Raw genomic sequence first — 26,052 nt, 5'->3', positions numbered from 1 at the left:
GGGAATGTCTAAGGACAGAAGATGAATGTTTCACCTCAAGGAGAGAGAGAGTGAATTTGCCTTTCCTCCACCTTTTTGTTCTGTTCAGGCCCTTGGTGGATTGGATGATGCCCTCCCACACTGGCGAGGATCATCTGCTGAACTCAGTTCCCACTTCAGTGCTGATCCCCTCCAGAAACACTCTCACACACAGAAATAGGCAGTAAACAGAAATAATGTATAACCATGTAGTTGGGCATCCCTTAGCTCAGTCAAATTGATAGTAAAATTAACCATCACATCCATCAAGCTACAGTAAGCAGAACTAAGTGATGGCTGGGCTTCCTTCTAGGGTCACAACAAAGTTGGCCTGATAGGACATCTAACTGAAATGAAGGAATGCAGTGATGTTTACCCAAAATGAAACAACAAAACAAAACTGAGATAAGTAATGGGATTATCTCTGTTTTATACCAGACTGGAAGCTTAGAACTGAATTCCTCATCGCCCATGCCCTCCCCAACATATGCATGTACACATTCTCTCTCTCTCTCCCCTTCCCTTTCCCTTCTCCTCCCCTTCCCTTTCCCCTCTCCTCCCCTTCCCTTTCCCCTCCCCTCCCCTCCCCTCCCCTCTCCCCTCCCCTCCCCTCTCCCCTCCCCTCCCCTCTCCCCTCCCCTCTCCCCTCCCCTCCCCTTCCCTTTCCCCTCCCTTCCCCTTCCCTCCTGTCCTCCTCCCCTCCCCCCTCCCCTCCCCTCCCTTCTCCTCCCGTCCCCGCTGTCGTGATCACACCACTGCACCCCAGCCTAGGCAACAGAGCAAGACTCCATCTCTAACACAAACAAAAAAGACTTCCTTTCCTCTTGGCACTTTTGTTAGAAATTTATTGGTTATAAATTTGTGAATTTCTGAAATCTGTGTTCCATTGAACAGTACGTGTATTCCTCACCAATTCACACTATAAATACTGTAGTTTTTATAGTAAGTCTTTAAATCAGTTAATGTGAATCCTCCAACTTTTTTTCCCCAAAATTGTTCTGGCTATTCTACTTCCTTTGCTTTCATACAAATTTTAGAACTAGCTGATTGATTTCTGCAGAAAGGAATTTTGTAGTTTTCAGTCTCATTGATTTCTGCTCTGTATTCCTTCCGTTTGCTTTGAGTTTAATTTGTTTTTTTTTCTAGTTTTTTTAAGGCAAAAACTTAGATCATTGATTTTTGAACCTTTTTTTATGTTCCAATATGATCATTTAATGCTGTAGATTTGCCTCTATAAACATTGCTTTAGCTGCCTTCTACATATTTTGAAATGTTTTGTTTTCATCCTCATTCAGTTCAAGATATTTTCTAATTTTCCATGTGATCTCTTATTTGACCCATGGGTTATTTAGAAGTGTGTTTAATTTCCACATATTTGGGGATTTTCACAGATTTTCCTTTGGGTAATTTCTAATTTAAACTGTAGTTGGAGAGCATATTTTGTATAATATCAGTCCTTTTAAATTCTTTGAGACTTAGGCCAGACGTGGTGGCTCATGCCTGTAATCCCAACACTTTGGGAGGCTGAGGCGGGCAGATCACTTGAGGTCAGGAGTTGGAGACCAGCCTGGCCAACATGGCAAAACCCCGTCTCTACTAAAAATACAGAAATTAGCTAGGTGTGGTGGTGTGCACCTGTAGTGTCAGCTCCTCGGGAGGCTGAGGCAGGAGAATCACTTGAACCCGGGAGGCAGAGGGTGCAGTGAGCCAAGATGGCACCACTGCACTCCAGCCTGGGCGACAGAGTGAGACTTGTCTCAAAAAAAAAAAAAAAATTATTTGAGACTTGTTTTTATGGGCCAATCTGGAAAATGGTCCATGTGTGGTGTTTACCATTAGCTCTTGGAGGGTGCATTTTGATTCATGATGCAACTTAATGATCCCAGCTGAGGCTAGGGGGCACAAGCCAGGTTGAGCTAGGGAGTGTTGTAAAATGGTTTAAAGCATGACCTCTGGATCTAGAACCAGGCTACCTGAGTGGGAATGCTAGTTCTTCTTCCTTGAAGCTGTGCAGCTGTTTGACCTTGGACAAATTAGTTCATCTCTCTGCTTCAGTATCCTCATCTCTGGAGCTGATAGTGGAAGTATGTTCCTCAGGGAGATGTTGAAAAGATGAAATGAGGAAAATGTAAACAGTTTGTACAATGTCTAGCAACGTAGTAAGAGTCCCTAAAGTATTAGCTATTATTATTATTGTTGTTCCTGTTATTACAGCAGCAGTTATATTTCTTGGTCTCATAGGCCTTTCAGATAAGTTTTGTCTGGCTTTTTGGATAGTTTTTAAAGAATTACTTCCCTGTTAAGGGTATTTCTCATGTTTATTATATAAAGAAGTTCAGATAACTTTTGTTTGGGTGTTTGTGGCCCCCCTATATAGAGGAAAACACAGTTTGGAAAAATTTTTAAAACCCACACTTTCAAAATACTGTGATTTAAACTCTAACCAAGAATTTGACTCCTGCTAAGTCAAGTTTCCTCTGAAAACATTCTCAGGGTTGGCAGAAATCACCAACTGGAGAACAGAGTGCAGCACCCTTTATAGCTACCAAATAAAAATAACCTTTTCCAGTGTATGACTTTTAAATTTTGACACTCATTTTATGAATGTCTCAATTTTGTCAGGATTAATTAGAAAATTCATAAATAAAATCACCCAGGGCATCTCATTGTTATTTTGGTTTCAAACGGTAGATTGTATTGTGTTTTCTCCCCTCCTGGAGTCCTGGACGGCAGGACTCCAGGTATAAACTTAGGTGAAAACTCCAAGACATTATTTAATGTGAATCTTTTTAGAGAAGCTAAAGATCAAAGACCTTAGTCATTGATCCTTTGTATATACTTCTGAAAAACAAGGGTATTAAATATTCTTGTTATTGCTAAGGCCAGAGACAGCTGAGTGTCTGCTTCATGGAGCGATTTTGCAGAGACTCTTATCACTTACTAGGCTGTGTAGCACCGAACAGGTTTCCCCTGGTGCTGTTTGGTGGTGCTGTTTGGGCTTGCTGTTAGGTAAGCTTTAGGCCATGTGGAGGTGATCTGTGTCAAGGGTTCTGCCTTAAGTTGTGACCTCTAACTGTCTCTGCCAAATACATGAGTGCCTAAATTGGGATTTTGGTGCCCAGTCAGGTATCCAGCACTGTTAGAGGGCAAGGCAGGTAGATCTAGGTTTGAGTTTGTCATAACCCATGGAAATTTTGACTGTTGCCCTGGTTTCTTTCTTTTTTTTTTCTGGAGACAGTTTCACTCTTGTTGCCCAGGCTGGGGTGCAGTGGTGCGATCTCAGCTCACCGCAACCTCTGCCTCCCAGGTTCAAGCAATTCTCCTGCCCAGCCTCCCGAGTAGTGGGGATTACAGGCATGCGCCACCATGCCCGGCTAATTTTGTATTTTTAGTAGAGACAGGGTTTCTCCATGTTGGTCAGGCTGGTCTCAAACTCCCAACCTCAGGTAATCCACCTGTCTCGGCCTCCCAAAGTGCTGGGATTACAGGCACGAGCCACCGCGCCCGGCCTAACTCTTGCCCTGCTTTCATTCTCTTTGGCCAGTGAGTGTGTCACCAGAGATAGACACCCTGGACAAAGAGAGGTCCCATTAGTTCTTTCAAAATATAGTTTGTGACTATAGCACCTCCTCTTTCCACTTCTTACTAACCTAGACTTGATCACCTCGTGCTTAGATTATCATAAGAATCTTACTTGGTCTCCTTGATTCTAGTCTCTTCTGCCCAATTTATCTACACTATTTCTGCCTGATTAATTTTCCAAAAATATTATTATACACTCTTATGATTTTTACTCTACTAGTTGAATGAAAGCAGTGTTTTCAGGTGACGTTAACACTCCAGCAGCTACAATCCTGCTAACAAACCTTGACTTCAAGTACACCATAATGTAATCCCTCTGTAAGCAGAAGCTGATCTTGCAGTGAGTCTCTCTGGAATTCCACTCTTCCGTAAGACAAGCGATACTTGCTCCTGTTAATATTCCTGTGTACCTGTGCCCTGTTACTAGAGGGTTAAGATCATGACCTTTATTCTTTTGGGATTTGTTTTCTCTCCTCCACTCTCTTTTCTCTCTACCAAGCCAAACTTCTTTGAGGTGCTCAATAAACAGATGCTCTTTAGTGTTTCATAACTCACAGTAAAATTTTTCTCTGAATACATCAGGTCTGTTTGATAACAAATTCAGTTAACTGAATTGGGGCTGCTTTTGCCATAATTTCCTTTTTAGTGTGTTAGGCTTGTTTTTTCAAACTAAATAATTGGCTGGATTATATAGTTTTTCAATTATTAATTTAGTAAAACTTTATTATTTGGGATTTAATGAATTAAAATTTGTGGACGTTGTTCTGGTTCAAACTGACGTTACATAAGTTTGGATCTGTCCTTTTTTTAAAATGAGTTTAAGGTGTTAGTAATTAAGATTCCATTCGTGTTATAAATATAATGACTATCCAGTAGACTTAAGGTAGTGTCATATAGGGAAGGGCACACTATGAGAAGGGACTGGGGGTGGGGGCATGTTTACCCTTTAACATTTGTTCCATTCCATCTGCAATTAAGCTTTCTAGAAATATGTTGTTACAGTAGCTACGTGTTTTTAAATTGTCTTTTCAAGTGAATAGGGCATGGAAGTTTATTACTGTTTTCTGTGTGAAAAACAATGTCAAAAGTTTAAGAAGGCCAGGCATGGTTCACGCTTGTAATCCCAGCACGTTGTGAGGCCAATGCTGAAGGATCACTTGAGCCTAGGAGTTCAAGACCAGCCTGGGCAATATGGCGAAACCCCATCTCTACAAAAATTGCAAACAAAAAAAAATTAGCCCGGTGTGGTGGCATGCGCCTGTGGCCCCAGCTGCTTGGGAGGATCACTTGAGCCCAAGGAGGTCAAGTCTGCAGTGAGCCGTGATCATGCCACTGCACTCCAGCCTGGGTGACAGAGTGAGACCCTGTCTCAGAAAAAATAAAAGTTTAAGAAAACCATTGTATTTAAATTGGGCTCTTTGAAAATTAAATTCTACTATAGAACTTACTCTGTAGTATTACTTGTTAAATTCTGTATCTGACTGAAGAACACAAGCTTTTAGTATTTAATATAAGTGAAAAATATAGCCAAATCAGACATCACTAACACTTTTTTGTCTTTTTTGCTAACATTTCCACCAGAATCCTGTGTTCCATTAAAAAAAAAAACTTTAGTGTTATTTTAAAAACTCAAATAACACAGAAATGTGAAATAGTCCCATTTTTAATAAAAGTGGTTTTATGTGATACATAGGTCTTCAGCTTGCTTCTTCCTAACAATTCTTCATGCCATTCTTTTAAATTTCTTTGTGGGCTGGGTGCGGTGGCTCACGCCTGTAATCCTAGCACTTTGGGAGGCCGAGGCGGGCAGAACACGAGGTCAGGAGATCGAGACCATCCTGGCTAACACGGTGAAACCACTTCTCTACTAAAAATACAAAAAATTAGCCGGGCTTGGTGGCGGGCACCTGTAGTCCCAGCTACTCGGGAGGCTGAGGCAGGAGAATCGCTTGAACCGGGGAGGCGGAGCTTGCAGTGAGCTGAGATTGCGCCACTGCACTCCAGCCTGGGCGACAGAGTAAGACTCCATCTCAAAAAAAAAAAAAAAATTTTATTTGTGATAGAGTGAATTATATAAAACACAATGACTATAGTAAAACAAATAGGTTAATTCACCCCACTATGTTTCTGTTTTTTCATCTCTACAAAAGGGGATCATAATGGGAAGCACTTAGGACAGTGCTGGGCACATGACTCAGTAAAAGATTGCTGTTACTACTTGGAAAAGGGAATCATCAGCCTATATAGATGATAACCAAAGGCATGAGAGTAGACAGTATCACCCAGAGATGAGGTGTGGAGTAAGAAGTAAAGAGAACTGATGACAGAGCCCTGATGGGCAGAGGAGAAGGAGAAAGTACGGAGCCAGAGAGCGGGGAAGAAATCCAGTAGGATGTAGGATGTCGTGGGAACTGGGATAAAATTGTTTCAGGAAAAGGAAGTGGCTGCTGTTGTCAGATCCTGCAAGGGGAGTGGGGATATCAAGTAAGATATTGACTGAAGTGTTAAGTAGCAACAAGATTGTTGATGATCTTGGGGAGAGCAAATTCCATGGAGTGCTGGGGATAGAAGGCACAGCGTGACGAGATTCCAGTGAAGACGGCAAATACAGGCAGATCCCTAGGTTTGGTAGCCCTATGTGAACTGGCCTTTCTTCCTTTTGTTCCGTCCCTGCCCCCCCCCCGCCCCCCCCCCACACACATCACACACAAACTCTCCATCTCTCACAGACACCTTTGTGGGAATATGCTCTAGCTCTTGCTTTTTCTGTCTCTTGCACGCATGATCACTCACTCTTGCTCTCTCCTCTCTAGCCCAACTGAACTGCTTGACTACTTTGTGATCTCCCAGCAGGTCGCACTGTCACATAGGCCCCCGTGCTGAGTTCCTACACCTGTCTGTTTAATTTGGTAACCTGTTGACTTCTTTTTGTCTCCCTGTTAGGCAATTCTTGGTGGGTGGTAGGGGCTGAGTCTTTATCATGGAGTGCCAGTACCTAGCAGAGTCCTCATGCATGTGGTGATACATAAGATAGGACAGAACAGTGACCAGAGGCATTTATTCTAGTTGGAGCTTGTAACACACATTAGATACTGCAAGATGATGGAGAGATTTGGTTTGATTTTTAGATGTGTTGAATTTGAGGTGACCGTGGTATATGCAGGTAGAAGTGTGCCCCCAGGGTCATTGGAGATTTGCTACTGAAATTCAGTCTATCTAATCCCTCCTTGCTCTGGGGCTCAAGAGACTTTCCTTCTTCAACTTTTTCATCATCCCAGACAGAAACTCTGGTGTGTCCTAATAGAAGTAAGGGATGAACTGTGATTTAAACTCTTAGGCTTCTGTTTGCTTGTCCACAGAATTTGTCACTAGGAGAGGTTAGCCCCCAGGAAATAACTAAATGTCAGTCTGTAGCATTCATTTTTATAAGTCATTGGAAATTTTCTTCTTGAAGTTAGATTTTGGAATTGTATGGATGCTTTTAAGACTTCGTTTCTAGAATCATTTCTAAAACTATTATCGGCATTAAATGGCAGGGAATAATCTTTTAATGAAACTGATACAGTAAAAACCAGTTCTGTTAGAGGTTAAGAGCAGTTTTTAAAAATTTCCTAAAGTTTTATAGAAGTTGTTATTGTGAAATATACATAACATACAATTTGAAATTTACCATTGAACTTTTTCTAAGTGTACAGTTCAGTGGCATTAAGTACATTCACTTACATTTTGTGCAACAGTCACCACTATCCATTTCCAGACCTTTTTCATCATCCCAAACAGAAACTCTGTATGCATCAAACAAAAACTCCCCATTCCCTTTCTCTCCAGTCCTGGTATCTGCTATTCTGCTTTCTCTTTCTATGAATTTGCCTAATGTAGGTCTGTCATATAAGTTGAGCCATAACAATATTTGTCTTTTTGTTTCTGGTTTATTTCACATAGCATCATGTTTTTGAAGTTGATTTATGTTGTAGCATGTATCAGAATTTTCTTCTTTTTTAAGGCTGAATAATATTTGATTGGATGGCTGTACCACAATTTATTTATCCATTCATTCACCGATAGACACTTGGGTTACTTCCACCCAACCCAACCCATTATTCACAGCCAAGCCATTGTGAAAATTGGTGTACAAGTATGTTTGAGTCCCTGCTTTCAATTATTTGGGGCAAATACCTAGGCTTTATTAAGTTTTATGAGCACATATCCTGAGAGGGTATTTAGGTATCCAGTAGCATTTTTCTTATGAAATAGTAATTTCGACCAGCATGTTAACATAGATTTTTGCAAGTTTTTAAGGAGATTTATTTTGTACAAGTTCTAAAGCAGTCTTGGATCATGATACAAAGATACCTTCAAAAGTTGCATTATAATTTTTTTTTCTGTAAATGAGTCCTTGACCAAATAAAAATGCAAAACTGCTTTATGCAGCTTGTACCTATTGGCTTTGTCTGAGGAAACCAGTTGCCTAATTTTTTTCCCTTGCCTTAGGTTTGTTACAGCCAGTACAGGGCTGTTTCTGGCTGCAGTGTTGAACACAGGAACCACAGTGTGTTGCTGGTTGTATGCTCAAATCACGATAAAATGCGCATGCTTTTGAAACTATGATGTGAGGACCTGTCTTAGGGGATAATTCATAGGAAAAAGTTGAAGCATATTGCCATCGAAGCATTTAATGTGGGGTCTTCTTTCTGTTTCAATCCCTCCCCCCGCCCCCGGCAATAAATCCTTTCTTATCTATCCTAGGCAATAAGATGTATTTGAAAACAAAATTACTCCAGATCATCTTTACTGCCTTGAAGACTAATACCTTTCTTTCATATGAATTTGCTCAGTCAGCAGATTTTGTATCTCTGATGGAAGTAATCATTTTTTCACTGTACTAGTCTTGGTAAAATATAAAATATTAACATATAGTATATTTCATATATGTCTTTCCATGAAATATTTTGTGATAATGCAGGGATAATATTTTGATATTTTTGTGGAGATGGGGTCTCCCTATGTTTTTCAGGTTGGTCTTGAACTACTAGGCTCAAGCAATCCTCCTGCCTCAGCCTCCCAAAGTGTTGGGATTACAGGCGTGAGCCACTGCGCCCAGCCTTAAGTAACTATTTTATTTACTACTTGTACCTTGCATGTAAATGGTTAAATTTAATGTATTAAATTTTTATTTCATAACATACCTATTCTGTTACTAAGCTTGCAATACATATTTGGCTTTTTCCTTTAAAATATGGGGAAATGTGGAAAAGAATGATCTCCAACATTATAATGTTAGACTAATATTTTTAGATAGGCCGGATGCGGTGGCTCACGCCTGTAATCCCAGCACTTTGGGAGGCTGAGGCGGGCAGATCACGAGGTCAGGAGATCGAGACCATCCTGGCTAACACAGTGAAACCCTGTCTCTACTAAAAAATAGAAAAAATTAGCCAGGCGTGGTGGCGGGCGCCTGTAGTCCCAGCTACTCAGGAGGCTGAGGCAGGAGAATGGCGTGAACCTGGGAGGCGGAGCTTGCAGTGAGCCAAGGTCATGCCACTGCACTCCAGCCTGGGCGACAGAGCAAGACTCTGTCTCAAAAAAAAAAAAAAAAAAAAAAAAAAAAAAATTTAGATAAAGATACAAATTAAGTCCTATTTCAAATTTATTTAAGCATGGAATACAAGTTATTTTTTGCATATAATTTTTAAATTTGAAATTTTGGATAGCAAAAAAATTCTAACAACTTTTGGTGTTTCGTGATCTGTAAGAATTGCATGTGAGAAGGTGTTGGCAGTTTGCATAGCCAGAGCTTATGGGTAAAGGTAGAAGGCAGCAATTCCCAAAATGTGGCTCATGGACCATGGGAGATTCCTGAGACCCTGTCATGGGGTCCATAGGGTCAAACGGTTTTCATACTACTACTAACATTACTTGTCTTTTTCAGTTTTGCACCTTTTTTCTCATGGTGGCAAAGCAATGGTGGGTAAAACCTCTGGTGCGTCCTCACCTGAATCAAGGCAGTGGCACCAGACGGTACTGGTAATCGTTGTATTCTCCATCACCAGGCACACAGGTTATCTTCTGAAATGCCATTTATACTTAGAATGTTCTTGACGAAGCAGTAAAAGTTTCTTTTGTTAAGTTTCAACCCTTGAGTACACTAAGTGATAAAATGGAAATTTTTAATGATAAAATGGAAAGTTTCCACAAAGCACTTCTGCTGTATACCAGAGTACCATTGGTTATCTTGAGGAAACCACTTGTGCAGTCATTTGAGATGCTAACTGAACTAGATTTGTTTAAAATTGGAATACCATTTTTACTTGAAAGAATGACTGTTGGGCATATTTGGCAGATAGTTTCTTAAAAACTAATCAAGTGAGCCTGTCACTTAAAGGGAAAAAAAGTATTTTTATCAATGATAAAATTTGAGCTTTCAAGTGAAAATAGAATTTTTGAAAATTTGTATTTGCTACCACGAGCCCCAAGAATGATACTAACAAATATGATTTTTCAGATACTGTATAATGAAAAGAGACAACATCTGGAAGAGTGGCATAACTCAGCAAATCAGTATCTTCCAAATTATCAATGCATGATGTTACAAAATCATCCATGGGTAAAAGGTTCACACAAAGTTCAGGATAGTCCAGTGGATTTTAATGTAATATAGTAAAATCCAAAAAAATCCATTGAGATAGTTTCAAATTCCACATTGCAGTAAACCTTGAAGAAATTACCACTTGTTGAATTTTAGTGTAGTATCAAAGAAGAATATTGATAGTTATCTGAAAAGGCTATTAAGTACTCCTTCTCTTCCAACTATCCATCTGTGTAAAGCTGAAAAATCCATTGAGATAGTTTCAAATTCCACATTGCAGTAAACCTTTAAGAAATTACCACTTGTTGAATTTTAGTGTAGTATCAAAGAAGAATATTGATAGTTATCTGAAAAGGCTATTAAGTACTCCTTCTCTTCCAACTATCCATCTGTGTAAAGCTGGATTTTTTTCCCCATAGAGTTCAGTTCAAACAACATATGGCAGTAGATGGAATGCAGAAGCCGATATGAGAATCCAGCTATCTTCCATTTAAACTAGACATTAAAGAGGTTTGCAAACATGTAAAGAATGTCCCTTGTCTTGCTTAATTTTTTTGTTCTGTTTTGTTTTGGAAAATAGATATTTGCCCTTTAAAAAATGTTATTTATGTTAACATGTAATGGTTTTATTATGTATAAATAAATTAATATTTTAACTTTTTCTCAGTTTTAATTTAATACGGTAAATATCACTAACCCACATGTACTAAAGCTCTTTGGGAGTCCTCAATTTTAAGAGTGTAAATTGTTCTGCAACCACAGAGTTTGAGAAGTGCTGGTCTAAGGCAATGTCTGTGCAGTGTTAGAATAGTAGTTGCTTGGTTTTGGGGTGGACAAGAATGCTTTCATTGTATAGCTGGAAGGCTGACACATAGAACACGTTATAGAACAGTACTCTCTGTGTCTCAGTTTGGCATGATTTTTAGCAGGATATGTGTTATAAGCACTGCTGGTAAAGTAGCTAGAAATAGATGTTTGACTGTAGAGCAGTTACTAAAATCCAGCATGGTTCTAAAACTCTTAGGGTTTAGAGTTTAGTCTTGTATATGAGAGACATTTCTGGTAACTCTTTGTCTATTAAGGTAAAGGCTTGGAGGAATGTAGTTAAAGAATTAGTGGTCTTCATAATGAATATATAAAATATTTCATCTGAACAGCTGGCCTATACTGATACATCAGTTGACAAAGTCTTCAAGACTGTTTTCAATACATTTGGCTAACCTGATTTTGGCATATCTCAGATGCATGTATTTAGTTTCTTTCTGTGTTTCAGTAAGAATTCCTTTATCTCAGAATAGAGTAGTTCCTGTCTTTCATGTCCGCCCAGAGCCTCTGGGAACAGACACCTCAGTAGGAGGGCCTGAAGAGCGACACATTTCTGTTGATGCCCTGGTAGAGTCTGAAATGTAGGATAGGGAGAGACTGTGAAATAAGATTGTTGGGCTTTGATTTCCTATTATTGGCCAGACTTACCCACCCTTTTTCCTTGAAATAACCTTTTCTTCCTTGTCTACTCCATTTATCATAGTCTTACCCCAGATCTCCAAACCCCAGCTCCTGTGGTAAAATCTATGTCTATTTCTGAAATGCTGATGAAGGCTTTCTTTCTTTGGGTGGGCAAAGAGTAGAATAGAGGATGATACAGGAGGGGCCCTCTTCCTCCCTGTCATTACCAGCAGTGAAAACCTTTAGACATTTTTGAAACCGCTCTGTGCTCATTTTTATGAGCTTGTAGAGTAGGTGAAAAGTGAGCCTACTTCAGGAGACCAAGGGCATAAACAAATATGGGATGAAGCAGTCTAGCAGAGGGAAAATGAAGAGTTTGTAGGTTAGCCTTAAGGCTGGCCACATTTTTTAAAAAGACCCTAGAGAAGAATTTCCCATGGGTTGAATAAACGAACCAGAGTTGCTACCCAAGGTAAGATGATGGCTTACCTTCATATATGTCTACTGGTATAATGTAAGATTTTATATTAAGCCATTTTTATATCTGTAAATATTGGGTGATTAAAAGAGGAAAATACAAATTTTAGCCTCCTGGAAACAGGGTCATCTTTGGCAGTGCCAGGCTATGTCGATGATGGGCAACATGAAAGATGGAAAGAGTATTTCTGGTAATATTTCTGTTTTTGAAAGCAAACAATATAAAAATACAGACTTTTTAAATTTTTTTGCAACAGGGTCTCACTCTGTCACCCAGGCTGAAGTGCAGTGACAAAATCATAGCTCATTGCAACCCGAAACTTGTGGGCTCAAAGGATCCTCCTACCTCAGCCTCCCAAGTAGCTGGAAATACAGGCGTGTTCCACCATGCCTGGCTGATTTTTTTTTTTTTTTTAATTTTTCAAAGAGTCACATCTCATTTGTTGCCCAGGCTGGTCTTGAACTCCTGGGCTCAAGCAATCCTCCCACCTCGGACTCCTGGAGTGTCAGAATTACAGGCATGAGCCACCATGCCCAGCCAAAACCTAGACCCTTGAGAAATTAAAATTAATTCGGCCTTCAAGTTTATCTGGGCCCAAAGAGGATTTTATAGATAATAGAAAGATATAAAGATTGCCCAGGGAGGATTACATAGTTAATTACTGTATAATTACAGATAGAAACTTCAGTTTGTCATCCAGTTTTGGGCAGATATTGAAGTCAATTTGGGAGACTCTGGAATCAGGCCACCTAAGATCAGAAGTGCATCTGGCTCTTGATCTTGAAAGACACCGATAATCACAGAGATTCACAGTTCTCCAGCTCTGGGCAACATGGTAAAACCCCGTCTCTACAAAAAATACAAAAATTAGCTGGCTGTGGTGGCACACACCTGCAGTCCTGGCTGGCTTGGGAGACTGAGGTGGGAGGATTGCTTGAGTCCAGGAGTTGGAGGTTTCACTGAGCCAAGACCGTGCCACTGCACCCCAGCTTAAGCAACAGGTGAAACCCTGTCTCCAAAAAGAAACAACAACAACAAAAACTTCTATAATGATAGTTTGAATTGAAAATAGTATATGAAATTTCAAATAACATCGTAAAATAAGCTATAACTTCTAGTTATGTGATAGTTGGTAAAGTTTGCAAAATTGTTAGAACTTTTTAAGATCTTAGTATAAATTATAAAATACCATGTACAATATTAGGAGTGAACTTTAATCAGATTTTCTTGTATAGGTTTATTTGAAAGCTAAAACAAAACTTAAGTTGGAAGAAACCATTAAACATCTGAACACTTTTTTTGAAATCAGGCATTTAGTTCTGCATTGGGGGACATGCTCACTGCCAGGATATGGAGGTGAGATCTGGCAACCTTAGTCACACTCTTATATTTTGCACATGGTCAAACCTTCATCTAGAAAAACAGACTATGAAGAAAGTCAGTAATTACAGCTCCTCAGAGGCTGGAGCACAGTGCAGAAGATCTGTCAGGGAGGAGCTGGTTTTTGAAAATTTAATCCAGGCCAGGTGTGGTGGCTCAGGCATGTAATCCTGGCATTTTGGGAGGCTGAGGTGGGTGGATCACCTGAGGTCAGGAGTTTGAGACCAGCCTGGGCAACATGACAAAACCCTGTCTCTAATAAAAATACCAAAAATTAGCTGGGTGTGGTGGTGGACTTCTGTGATCCCAGCCACTTGGGAGGCTGAGGCAGGAGAATTTTGCTTGAACCCAGGAAGTGGAGGTTGCAGTGAGCCGAGATTGTACCATTGCACTCCAGACTGGGCGACAGAGTGAGACTCTGTCTCAAAAAAAAAAAAAAAAAAAAAAAATCCAGACTTCCAGAAGTCTGAGATTAAGAGTTTCTAGAGAGTCTCCATTGATTTGAGAGATGTAGCAAAATAATTAAACAATAGTATCAGACTTTAAGGCAGTGAATTTGGGAAGTGTCGATATTTAATCTGCCTTGAGGGTAGTGACAATATGCTTCAAAATACAAAGGATACAAAAACAAAGTCATCCAATAAGACACCATCAGAAGAAAAGTTCCTCAGAAGAAAGCCGCTCTTGTTTTTTTATAGCTCTGGAGTCTGGAGAAAACTTTAAATTGCCTTTTAAAAATACCTACTGACCTTTAATCATAAAAAAAAAAAAAGCTGCTCAATCTCACTTTAATTTTTAAATTTTAATTACAATTTTAATGAAAATAAAGACCATACTGAGATGCCAGTTTTCATCTCTCAGATGGGTAAAAATTCAAAAGTTAGACAATACTCACTTTAGAAAGTAGGAACATTTAGTTCATTACTGATGAGAGTGTGAAATGGTATAACCTCTCTGTAGGGCACTTTGGCAACATCTATCAAATTGCAAGTGCATTTCCCCTTTGAGCCAACAATCTGACTTTGAGGAATGTTATACAAATATGTCATTTCATGTGTGTGCAATGCAGGTGTAATTTACAAGGCCCATTGCTACAGAATTACTTGTTAACAGCAGAGTTTTTGGAAACAACCCCAGTGTCAACCTGTAAGGGACTTGTTCTAAAAAAACACGAACAAACAAACAAAAAACAAAAACAAACAAAAACAAACAAAAAAACCATGGGGCATCTGCACAATGGACTACCATGCTGATGTTTACAGGAAAATTTTAAAAAGGAAGTTCTCCACATCCTGATACAGAAAGATTTCTAGGCTATATTGTAAAAAGGGGGTAGAGGGAGATACTGAGCAGTATATTTAATATTTTACCTATTTCATAAGAAGTGGTGAGAAATAATGTTCTTATATTGTATATTTACTCCAAAAGGCTAGATAAGAAACTAAAAAATGTGGTTATTTAAAAGTTGTTATCTAAAAATGACTGAGAGGGTGGGGGTTGGGAGATGGCTAGATGGGAATAAGACCTCTGCGTATGTACTTTTTAATATACTTTTGATTTTTGTATGAATATATAACCTAGTCATAATTTTTTTTAATTTTAAGAAAATGTTCCTTTTTGTTTTCAGAATTTTGGAAGATGTGTGCAAAGATTATGTCACACAGCAAGAAACATAATTTTAGAATAAAGAGAAATTGATGAAGTTCATTTTCCTAATACATGATACACGATAGCTCAGATATCTCTTGGTATGTGAGCTTTGTCTACATAATCTGGTTCAAAAGAGGACCCTGGACAGCCACAGCTGCATCATTGCTGGATGGGACCCAAGAGAGAGGCTCGAGTGGCCCTCATGTCTCCTACCTTCCCTTTCTCCACTCCCCGGCTGACTGAAATTTAGGAAAAGGTAGCACCCCTGTGAGGTGCCGTGAAACAGAATTCATGATCCAAAACATATATTCTTGTATTCATCTGCCTCTAGTAGTTTTAACTGTATTCAAATTGTCTTACCATCTCAAAGCCTGATGTGGGGGGAAGAGAGAAGAATACAATATACCTATCATTCCAGCTTCATAATTTTAAAAAATTTGCCTTTTTATTGGTGTATCCCTCCCATGTTTTATTTTCTTAGAGTATTTTAAAGCAAATCTTAAATCATACTATTTCACCTGTTAAAAGATAAACTTATGTTTAACTTTTGGAGAGTTTTTTTGAGCAGTGCCTCATGAATCAGGCAGCACCAGATCACAAGTGGATCACAGCTCCTTGGAGGGGGCCTGAGGGCAAAACTTTTATAAAGCATTTGCAGAAGCAAAAGAAAGAAAATACTTAATTGGTTAAAGTAGAAAGTCTCTAGTACTTGATTGGTGAAAGTAGAAAGTCTCTGATTGGTAAAGCCCCTGGTTAGGTTTGATTGGCAGTTTCTGATGGGTTGAGTTACTCTGAATTGGATTTCAGTTGGCTTCCTTAGGAACACAAGACACTGGAGCCATCTCAGCCTAATGGACTCCCCAGTTCATTTTTTTTTTTTTAGCATACCCATAAATACTTCAGGATGTGTCTGTAATAACTAAGGATTACGCCAGGTGCAGTGGATCCTTAGCCTGTAATCCCAGCACTTTGAGAGGCTGAGGCGGGTGGATCACTTGAGGTCAGGAGTTTGAGACCAGCCTGGCCAACATGATGAAACCCCGTCTCTACTAAACATACAAAAAAATTAGCTGGGCGTGGTGGGGGGCGCCTGTAACCCCAGCTTCTCAGGAGGCTGAAGCAGGAAAATTGCTTGAACCTAGGAGGTGGAGGTTGCAGTGAGCCCAGATCGTGCCATTGCACTCCAGCCTGGGCAACAAGAGTGAAACTCCGTCTCAAAAAAAAAAAGCCAAGGATCCAAAAGCCTGCCATTATAGACCACAGCAGTGTATCATGAAAGTTTATTATATGTCTTATTTTTTACAGCGATTAAAGGAAATGTAATGTCCTCCTCTGTATGCATCAGTCTTGCTCACGGGGTTAATTTCCAGTCAGCATCAAAAAAGGTTGAGCATCTCTCACCTTAAAAAAATAATAATAATAATGTTTTAAGACCTCCCTTATCCTTATATTTACCCTCCAGCTGCCATTCTTTTCCCTGCACTTTTCAAAATACTGTCTTCATTTCCTTAGCTTTAACTTCTCAGCTAATTTCAGTCTGACTCCATCCTCACCACTTTACACAGTGGTCACTCCAGTTGTCTTTCTTGACCTCTCAGCAGCATTCATGGTTGGCAGCGTCTCCCTCATAATGCAGTGAGTGTGAATTGAGTATTTAATGTGTTATGTTCTTTATACGAATTCCTCATTTAATCCTTTAACAACTCTCTCAGGTTGTCGTTATCCCCATTTTACAGATGAAAAGCTGAAGCTTAGAGAGGCTAAGTAACTGGCTTCGCTACTAGTAAGTGGTAGAGCAAAGGATTAAATTCAGGCCGCATTTAATTCTGCTGCCTTTCTGAAATAACCTGCTATTCTGGGTTTTCCTTCTCTGTCTCTGTTTCATCTTGGTTTTCTTTGCAGTTCCTTCTTCTACCTGATCTTTAAATTTGGAGATTTCCCAGGCCTTGATCCTAGGTCCTCTTTTCACTGCTGTGAGGCATTCACACACACCTATGGCTTCAGTTACCATGTGGAAGGTGATGAGCTCTCAGTATATATACATCTTCAGCTCAGAACGGTTTCAATATCCAGTTGTCTCCTCAGTACATTCAAATCTTAGCTTAAAATCTGTTCCTCTGGCCAGGTGCAGTGGCTCATGCCTGTAATCCCAGCACTTTGGGAGGCCAAGGTGGGTGGATTGCTTGAGGTCAGGAGTTCGAGACCAGCCTGACCAACGTAGTAAAACCCCATCTCTACTAAAAATACAAAAATCAGCCGGGCATGGTGGTGCATGCCTGTAATCCCAGCTACTCGGGAGACTGAGGCAAGAGAATCACATGAACCCAGGAGGCAGAGGTTGCAGTGAAACGAGATCATGACACTGCACTCCAGCCTGGGTAACAGAGCAAGACTCTGTCTCAAAAACAAAAAAAAAATCTGTTCCTTCTATGTTACTTTTTTTTTTTTTCCCTAAATGGTACAAACCCAGCTAAGCGGAAACCTAGGGATCACCGCAATTCTTCCCCTTGCTGGTTCCCATAAACAATCACCAGGTCCTATTTATTGTGTCCTGTGTCTCTCTAAATCATCTTCCTCCCTAAGGAAAGCTCCCCTGTTCTTAGACTGCATCCACCTAATATACATTATCATAGTACCCTATACTTCTCTTTCTCTCTTTTGTAACATTCTTCGTGATTATATTCATTCAGTTATGTTCATTTTTTTATTTCTTTAGGGTGAAATTGTTCATTTCTTTAGAAAAGACATTTAGGCAGAGACCAAGGCATTCTTATTTATTACTGTATATCCCAGTGACTAGCAGAGTGCCTGGCATGTAGGCAGTATTAAATACTTTGCTGAATGGAAATTAAACAACAACAACAAAAAAACCCGCTAAGATTTGTTTTAGGAAAATCCCTGACAAATAAAAATGGGTAATGTGGAGGGTGAACTCATGGAGACAGCCTTTAAAACAAGATTTCCAATAGCCAAGCCATAGAAGGGAGCTAACAAATTAGCAGTGGGATTAGGAGAAGTAGGGTAGTTGGGGATGTGGAAGTAAGAGAAAGAAAGGGCTGTCAAGAATGCAGCAGATTTTTAGCTTTGGCAGCTGAGGGGATGGTGATACCATTCCTTGAGAGGATAAGCTAAGATGGAGAGAATATTTGTGGTGGACTTGCTGACTTTGAAGAACCTCCTGTAGACCATCTAGATGGAGAAAATCAATAGGCAGTTAGAAAAATGGAAACGGGGAGTTCAGGAGATGCAGGTTTTACCTCATCACCAAGCAAAACCAGTAAAATACTATTAGTGATTCAAATGTAATTGGATAAAAGTCTGATTATTGAGACTCTTGCCATGGGCACAGATTTGGTAGATATTTTGATACTTTTTAAATTGGGGGGTGGATGTTGTAAACATAAACAGAGATGGGATTTTTACATTGATGTCATTTTACATGCTGTAAATATTTACTAATAATAGCTGTAAACGTACCAATTTATTCTTCATGTTAAACTAGCAAATCTCATTTTAATTGTGTTATTTTGTTAATGCTAATTTATACCTTTTTTCCTTCTTAAAGATAAAAACAAAGCTCAGTGGGGTTTATAGAACTCCATTAGACTGTAAGCTCCATTAGGACTCACTGCATGTGATTTAAATTTTTTTCCTCTTATTTCTCTAGGGCCTATTCCCTGGTGGATTCCAGTCAAGTGTCTACATTTCTGATTTCCATTCTTCTTATAGTCTATGGTAGTTTCAGGTAAGATATTCTCAAATGGGGTTGATTTAAGTTGGAGGTAGAAGAAGGAAGCATTGCTCTGAAAGTGCTGGTACCAAAACTTACTGTGTGAAGAAAAACAGGACTTCGGCAGGAATTGACTCAGAATAGAGTTGCTATTTGTTCTTTAATTGGCTGCTGTTAAACACTTCTTCATTGTGCTTATGAGTTTAGCATGTTAATGCTTACATGTACAAACTAGTTGCTTAAAATGCTGGTTCTGAAATTAATCACCTAATGCACTCTTTATTGAGAAGGTTAAGGAGTCTTTGATAATGATTCTAGAGTCTCAAAGGGAACAAAGTTTAAATGGAAGGACAATTTGAAATATGGAAAAAAAATTACTAAATATCCATGTAACAAAATGACAAAGAGAACATTTCATGTTTTTTTTTTTCTAACCAAAAATGAAAGTATAGTCACAAAACTTTAGTAGGCTTACAAAGAACAAGGAAACCAAAGTAAAACTGTACCCAGGATGCTAATAAAGTTCTTAATCTTTGTCCGGGCACAGTGCCGTATGCCTGTAATCCCAGCACTTTGGGAGGCTGAGACAGGAGGATTGCTTGAGCCCAGGAGTTCAAGACTAGCCTGGGCAACATAGTAAGACCCTGTCTCTACAAAAAATATTTTTTAAAGAAATTAGCCGGGCATGGTGGTAGTGCCTGTGGTCCCAGCTACTCAGGAGGCTGAGGCAGAAAAAGGATCACTTAAGCCCAGGAGATTGAGGATACGATAAGCTATGATCACACTGCTGCACTCCAGCCTGGGCAACAGAGCCAGACTATGTCTCAAAAAAAAAAAAAAATTTATGTTGTCCTAAAATGCTTGTAAGTAAGTAGATTATGTCCTTATGGAAATTTACATCATGTTTTTCTTAATCCAAAGGCTTGACATCCAAGGTTGAGCTATACAAAATTGCTGATGGTTGACTATTAATATTTTGGCCCACAGAAACAATTTCATATGGTTCATCTTGCTATTAATAGGCTTGTGCGTTGTAGCATTACCAGGTATTCTCTCTGATAACCTTGGAGATGCTGAGACTAGATCCTGCTGAGGTTCTCATCTCAGCAGGCAGCCATAGGAATAGGAGGGAAAATATAGACACTAGACACACACTCCCTTTTTCCGCTATTCTCAGTCGAGAGGAACTTTAATGGTTGTATAACTCAAATAGTTTAGTGGCTGATGAACCTACCAAAAAATGCTGCTTGAGGAATTATAAGTTGAGAACTTGAAGTAATAGGGATAAGTGAAATACCCAGGCATAAAGATTTTGAACTATGCAGTGTTATATCTGAATTTTAATGGCCATTTTGTAAAATCACAGACTTGCAGTCTTTACCTCAGTACTGAGTAGAACAAGTAAAATATTATGGGTAATTTCAGTATACACCGATAAAAGTTTTTTTTTTTTTTTTTGAGACAGAGTCTCGTTCTGTCGCCCAGACTGGAGTGTAGTGGCATGATCTCGGCTCACTGCAAGCTCCACCTCCCGGGTCCACGCCATTCTCCTGCCTTGGCCTCCCGAATAGCTGGGACTACAGGTGCCCGCAACCATGCCCGGCTAATTTTTTGTATTTTTAGTAGAGATGGGGTTTCACCGTGTTAGCCAGGACGGTCTCGATCTCCTCACCTTGTGATCCACCCGCCTTGGCCTCCCAAAGTGCTGGGATTACAGGCGTGAGCCACCGTGCCCGGCCAAAAGTTTTAATCACTGAGATGTCTACTGAGAACTCCAGATTCATAACCACTCTCAGAAGTATTAATCAAACCAGAGGAACGTAGAACCTTATCAGTGTAATCTTGATATTTTTCATCTCTACCCTGTGGACAAGATTTGATTTTTTTCCCTTTGAGTATATAATGCATTAATATTTCAAAGCACTTTGCAATTAAACACAGAAGAAGCCATCTTTAGACTCACAACCCTAATACTACTTTCAGTAGTGCACACCACCTTCCATTTGGCATATGTTTATATACTGTATACATTTTCATAGTTGAAATCATTTATATTCTGATTCTTTGCACCATACAAATATTTTCTACAAATTATCTTCATATTGTTTTAGTAATTTGACATTTCTTTGTGTTACTCATCTTATTCCACTCTTGTTGGACAAGTGGGCTGTTACAGTGATGATAGCTTTATGGAGTATTTGCTTTTATTGAATTATATCACCAGGATAAATATCCAGAAGTGGAAATACTTCGACAGAGAGTATGAAATGGCTCTTACTACATATTACTGTATTGTTTTTCTGAAGGGCTATATCATTTTAGGATTGAGCAAGTTTTAAACCAAATTTTATGTAATAAGTGTATCATAGAATTATATAGATGGAAAGGATTTCTCTGGTGAACCTCCCTGTTTACAAATGAGGAAACTGGCCAGGCATGGTCCCTCACACCTGTAATCCCAGCACTTTGGGAGGCTGAAGCAGGCAGGTGCCCTGAGCCCAGGAGTTCAAGACCAGGCTGGGCAACATGGTGAGACCCCGTCTACCAAATATGCAAAAATTAGCTGGGCATGGCGGCCCCACCCGGGAGGCTGGGAGGAATGTTTGAGCCCAGGAGGCAGAGGTTGCAGTGAGCAGTGATCATACCACTGCACTCCAGCCTGGGTATCAGAGTGAGACCCTGGTTCAAAAAAACAAAAAACAAAAAAAAAAAGAAAAAGAAACTAAGAAACTGAAGCCCAAAATGAAAATGTTGATGTAACTTGACAAAGATTACACAACCAGTTGGTAACAAAGTCTAGATTGAAACAGTTTTCAGGACCTCCAGCTCAGAACCTTTTATCTTTTATACTTTAATAAGGCATTTCTGCAAAAAGTAAATCATGATGCCTTTAATTACACATTTAAATTGAACTCACTGAATAAGTTGGTGTTTTTTCCTCTTCTGTTTTATGGAAGAGATTTATGTAATTTTTGTCTTTAAATGTTTGATAGGATTCACCAGTGAAGCCATCTAAAGCTGGGCTTCTCTTTGTGGGAAGATATTTTTGGTTTTTGTTTTTTTCCTACTGAGTTCACCACCTTTCCCTTTTTCTTTCTTTCTTTTTTTTTTTTTTTTTTTTTTTTTCTGAGTCGGAGTTTCGCTCTTGTTACCCAGGCTGGAGTGCAGTGGCGCAATCTCTGCTCACTGCAACCTCCGCCTCCCAGGTTCAAGCGATCCCCTGCCTCAGCCTCCCAAGTAGTTGGAATTACAGGCATGTGCCACCATGCCCGGCTGATTTTTATATTTTTAGTAGAGATGGTGTTTCTCCATGTTGGTCAGGCTGGTCTCGAGCTCCTGACCTCGTGATCTGCCCGCCTCAGCCTCCAAAAGTGCTGGGATTACAGGCATGAGCCACCGAGCCCAGCTTCCCGTTTTCTTTGTAATCGTTAGGGGCTTTTTATTATGGTAAAATATATATAACATAAAATGTACCATTTAAACCACTTTTTAGTGTACCCTTCGGTGACAGGTAAGGGCTTTCTGAAACACATTGTCTTTTTATTATAGCCATTCTAGTAGTAAGGTGTGAAGTGGTATCTCATAGGGGTTTGGGTTGTATTTCCCTGATATTAGGATGTTGAAAAGTTGATGAGCATCTTTTCCTGTGCTTATTAACCATCTGTTTATCTTCTTTGGTGAAATGTCTAGTCAAAAATTCTCTCTCAGTCATATGATTTGCAACTATAAATTTTTCCCAGTCTCTGGCTTGCCTTCTCATTTTCTTAATAGTATCTCTTGGAATATAAACATTTTTATTTTGTTAAAGCCACTTTACCCATTTCACATTTTATGGCTCATGCTTTTGATGATGTGCCAAAAGCATGATCCATAAAATGTGAAACTGGTAAATTGGTACGTGCGTACAAGGATTTTCTCCGTTTTCTTTCTTTCTTCTTTTTTTTTTTTTTTTTTTTAAAATGGAGTCTCACTCTGTCGCCCAGGCTGGAGTGCAGTGGTGTGATCTCAGCTCGCTGCAAGCTCCGCCTCCCGGGTTCATGCCATTCTCCTGCCTCAGCCTCCCAAGTAGCTGGAACTAGGCACCCGTCACCATGCCCAGCTAATTTTTTGTATTTTTTAGTAGAGACGGGGTTTCACCCTGTTAGCCAGGATGGTCTCAATCTCCTGACCTCGTGATCCACCTGCCTCAGCCTCCCAAAATACTGGGATTACAGGCATGAGCCACTGCGCCCGGCTCTCCTACATTTTCTTTAAGAAGTTTTATAGTTTTGCTTCTTACATTTAAAATTATGATTCATTTTGAGTTAATTTTTATGTATGGCATGAGGTACAAATTTAATTTCATCTTTATAAATGTGGTTATCCACTTGTCCCAGTACCATTTGTTGAAAAGACTATACTTACCCATTGAATTACCTTGGCACCATTGTCAAAAATGCATTGCTGACATGGTGGCATGCACCTGTAATTCCAGCGACTCTGGAGCTAAGGTGGGAGGATCACCTGAGCCCCAGGTGTTTGGGGTTACAGTGAACTATGATCGCGCCACTGCACTCAAGCCAGGGTGACATATCAAGACCCTGTCTCTTTTTTTTTTTGTTTGTTTGTTTGTTTGTTTTTTTTTTATTAATTTTTTTTGCATACAAAAACAATAAACATTTTCTAAAAATACATACAAACAAAAAGATGCGTATCAAACATATTAGGAAGGTTGCACATGGGAAGTCGGGGAATAGAAATGGGGGTGGGAGTTAAAATAAATGAGAGAGGGACTTTATATGGATCAGTGATAATAACTCAATCCTCTATTTGACAAAGAAGAGGGAGAAGGAAGAGGAAGAAAAAGAAAGTGGGATAAAGGATCAGAAAGGGAGGAAAATAGAAAAAATTAGAGTATGACTCCAGGGTAGACCTGTTTTGTTGTCATTGAGTTGGTTGGTTGGTTTGTCTGTTGTATTCTTCATGTTTCGCCAAGTTGGCCAGACTGGTCTCGAACTCCTAGTCCGAAGTGATCAACCCGCCTCGCCCCCTAGAGTGCCGGGACCACAGGCGTGAGCCACCACGTCCAGCCCCCACATTGCTTCTGGCCTCCATGGTAGACCTCCCAGACGGAGCGGCCAGGCAGAGGAGCTCCTCACTTCTACCCAGACACGGGGCGGCCGGGCAGAGGGGCTCCTCACTTCCCAGAAGGGGCGGCCAGGCAGAGACGCTCCTCACTTCTTCCCAGACGATAGGTGGCCGGGCAGAGGCGCTCCTCACTTCCCAGACGATGGGTGGTCGGGCAGAGGCGCTCCCCACTTCCCAGACGATGGGTGGCCGGGCAGAGGCGCTCCTCACTTCCCAGACGATGGGCGGCCGGGCAGAGGCGCTCCTCATCTCCCAGACGATGGGTGTCCGGGCAGAGGCACTCCTCACTTCCCAGATGGGGCAGCCGGGCAGAGGCGCTCCTCACTTTCCAGACGATGGGTGGCCAGGCAGAGGCGCTCCTCACCTCCCAGATGATGGGTGGCCTGGCAGAGGCGCTCCTCACCTCCCAGACGATGGGTGGCCGGGCAGAGGCGCTCCTCACCTCCCAGACGGGGCGGCCGGGCAGAGGCGCTCCTCACTTCTTCCCGGACGGGGCGTCCGGGCAGAGGCGCTCCTCACTTCTTCCCGACGGGGCGGCCGGGCAGAGGCGCTCCTCACTTCTTCCCGGACGGGGCGGCCGGGCAGAGGCGCTCCTCTCTTCCCAGACGGTGGGTGGCCGGGCAGAGGCGCTCCTCACTTCCCAGACGATGGGTGGCTGTGCAGAGGCGCTCCTCACTTCTTCCCGGATGGGGCGCCCGGGCAGAGGCGCTCCTCATTTCTTCCCGGACGGGGCGGCCGGGCAGAGGCGCTCCTCACTTCCCAGACGGGGCGGCCGGGCAGAGGCGCTCCTCACTTCTTCCCGGACGGGGCAGCCGGGCAGAGGCGCTCCTCACTTCTTCCCGGTCGGGGCGGCCGGGCAGAGGCGCTCCTCACTTCTTCCCGGTCGGGGCGGCCGGGCAGAGGCGCTCCTCACTTCTTCCCGGACGGGGCAGCCGGGCAGAGGCGCTCCTCACTTCTTCCCGGACGGGGCGCCCGGGCAGAGGCGCTCCTCACTTCTTCCCGGACGGGGCGGCCGGGCAGAGGCGCTCCTCACTTCTTCCCGGACGGGGCGGCCGGGCAGAGGTGCTGCTCACTTCCCAGACGGGGCGGCCGGGTAGAGGCGCTCCTCACTTCCCAGACGGGGCGGCCGGGCAGAGGCGCTCCTCACTTCCCAGACGATGGGTGGCCGGGCAGAGGCGCTCCTCACTTCTTCCCGGATGGGGCGGCCGGGCAGAGGCTCTCCTCACTTCTTCCCGGATGGGGCGGCCGGGCAGAGGCGCTCCTCACTTCTTCCCGGATGGGGCGGCCGGGCAGAGGCGCTCCTCACTTCTTCCCGGACGGGGCGCCCGGGCAGAGGCGCTCCTCACTTCCCGGACGGGGCGGCCGGGCAGAGGCGCTCCTCACTTCCCAGACGGGGCGGCCGGGCAGAGGCGCTCCTCACTTCTTCCCGGACGGGGGCGGCCGGGCAGAGGCGCTCCTCACTTCTTCCCGGACGGGGGCGGCCGGGCAGAGGCGCTCCTCACTTCTTCCCGGGCGGGGCGGCCGGGCAGAGGCGCTCCTCACTTCTTCCCGGACGGGGCGGCCGGGCAGAGGCGCTCCTCACTTCCCCGACGATGGGTGGCCGGGCAGAGGCGCTCCTCACTTCCCAGACGGTGGGTGGCCGGGCAGAGGCGCTCCTCACTTCCCAAACGGGGCGGCCGGGCAGAGGCGCTCCTCACTTCCCAGACGGTGGGTGGCCGGGCAGAGGCGCTCCTCACTTCCCAGACGGTGGGTGGCCGGGCAGAGGCGCTCCTCACTTCCCAGACGGTGGGTGGCCGGGCAGAGGCGCTCCTCACTTCCCAGACGGTGGGTGGCCGGGCAGAGGCGCTCCTCACTTCCCAGACGGTGGGTGGCCGGGCAGAGGCGCTCCTCACTTCCCAGACGGTAGGTGGCCGGGCAGAGGGGCTCCTCACTTCCCAGACGGTGGGTGGCCGGGCAGAGGCGCTCCTCACTTCCCGGACGGTGGGTGGCCGGGCAGAGGCGCTCCTCACTTCCCGGACGGTGGGTGGCCGGGCAGAGGCGCTCCTCACTTCCCAG

General features: G+C 42.3%; 1 protein-coding gene across 2 annotated transcripts in view; it reads left to right on the top strand.

The window, feature by feature from the left end:
- SPPL3 (signal peptide peptidase like 3) overlaps positions 1-26,052 on the top strand; it is a 145,350-nt gene that overhangs the window by 74,931 nt on the left and 44,367 nt on the right. For both annotated transcript variants that reach the window (XM_055237782.2, XM_063614705.1), the window contains one exon: positions 18,808-18,885. In XM_055237782.2, the coding sequence (XP_055093757.1) occupies positions 18,808-18,885 (78 nt within the window). The remainder of the gene's footprint in view (positions 1-18,807; positions 18,886-26,052) is intronic.

Source organism: Symphalangus syndactylus, chromosome 13 (assembly GCF_028878055.3).
Source record: "Symphalangus syndactylus isolate Jambi chromosome 13, NHGRI_mSymSyn1-v2.1_pri, whole genome shotgun sequence".
Classification (NCBI taxonomy): domain Eukaryota; kingdom Metazoa; phylum Chordata; class Mammalia; order Primates; family Hylobatidae; genus Symphalangus; species Symphalangus syndactylus.
Note: the sequence above shows the minus strand (reverse complement) of the source record. Positions and strands in the feature narration are given on the sequence as shown.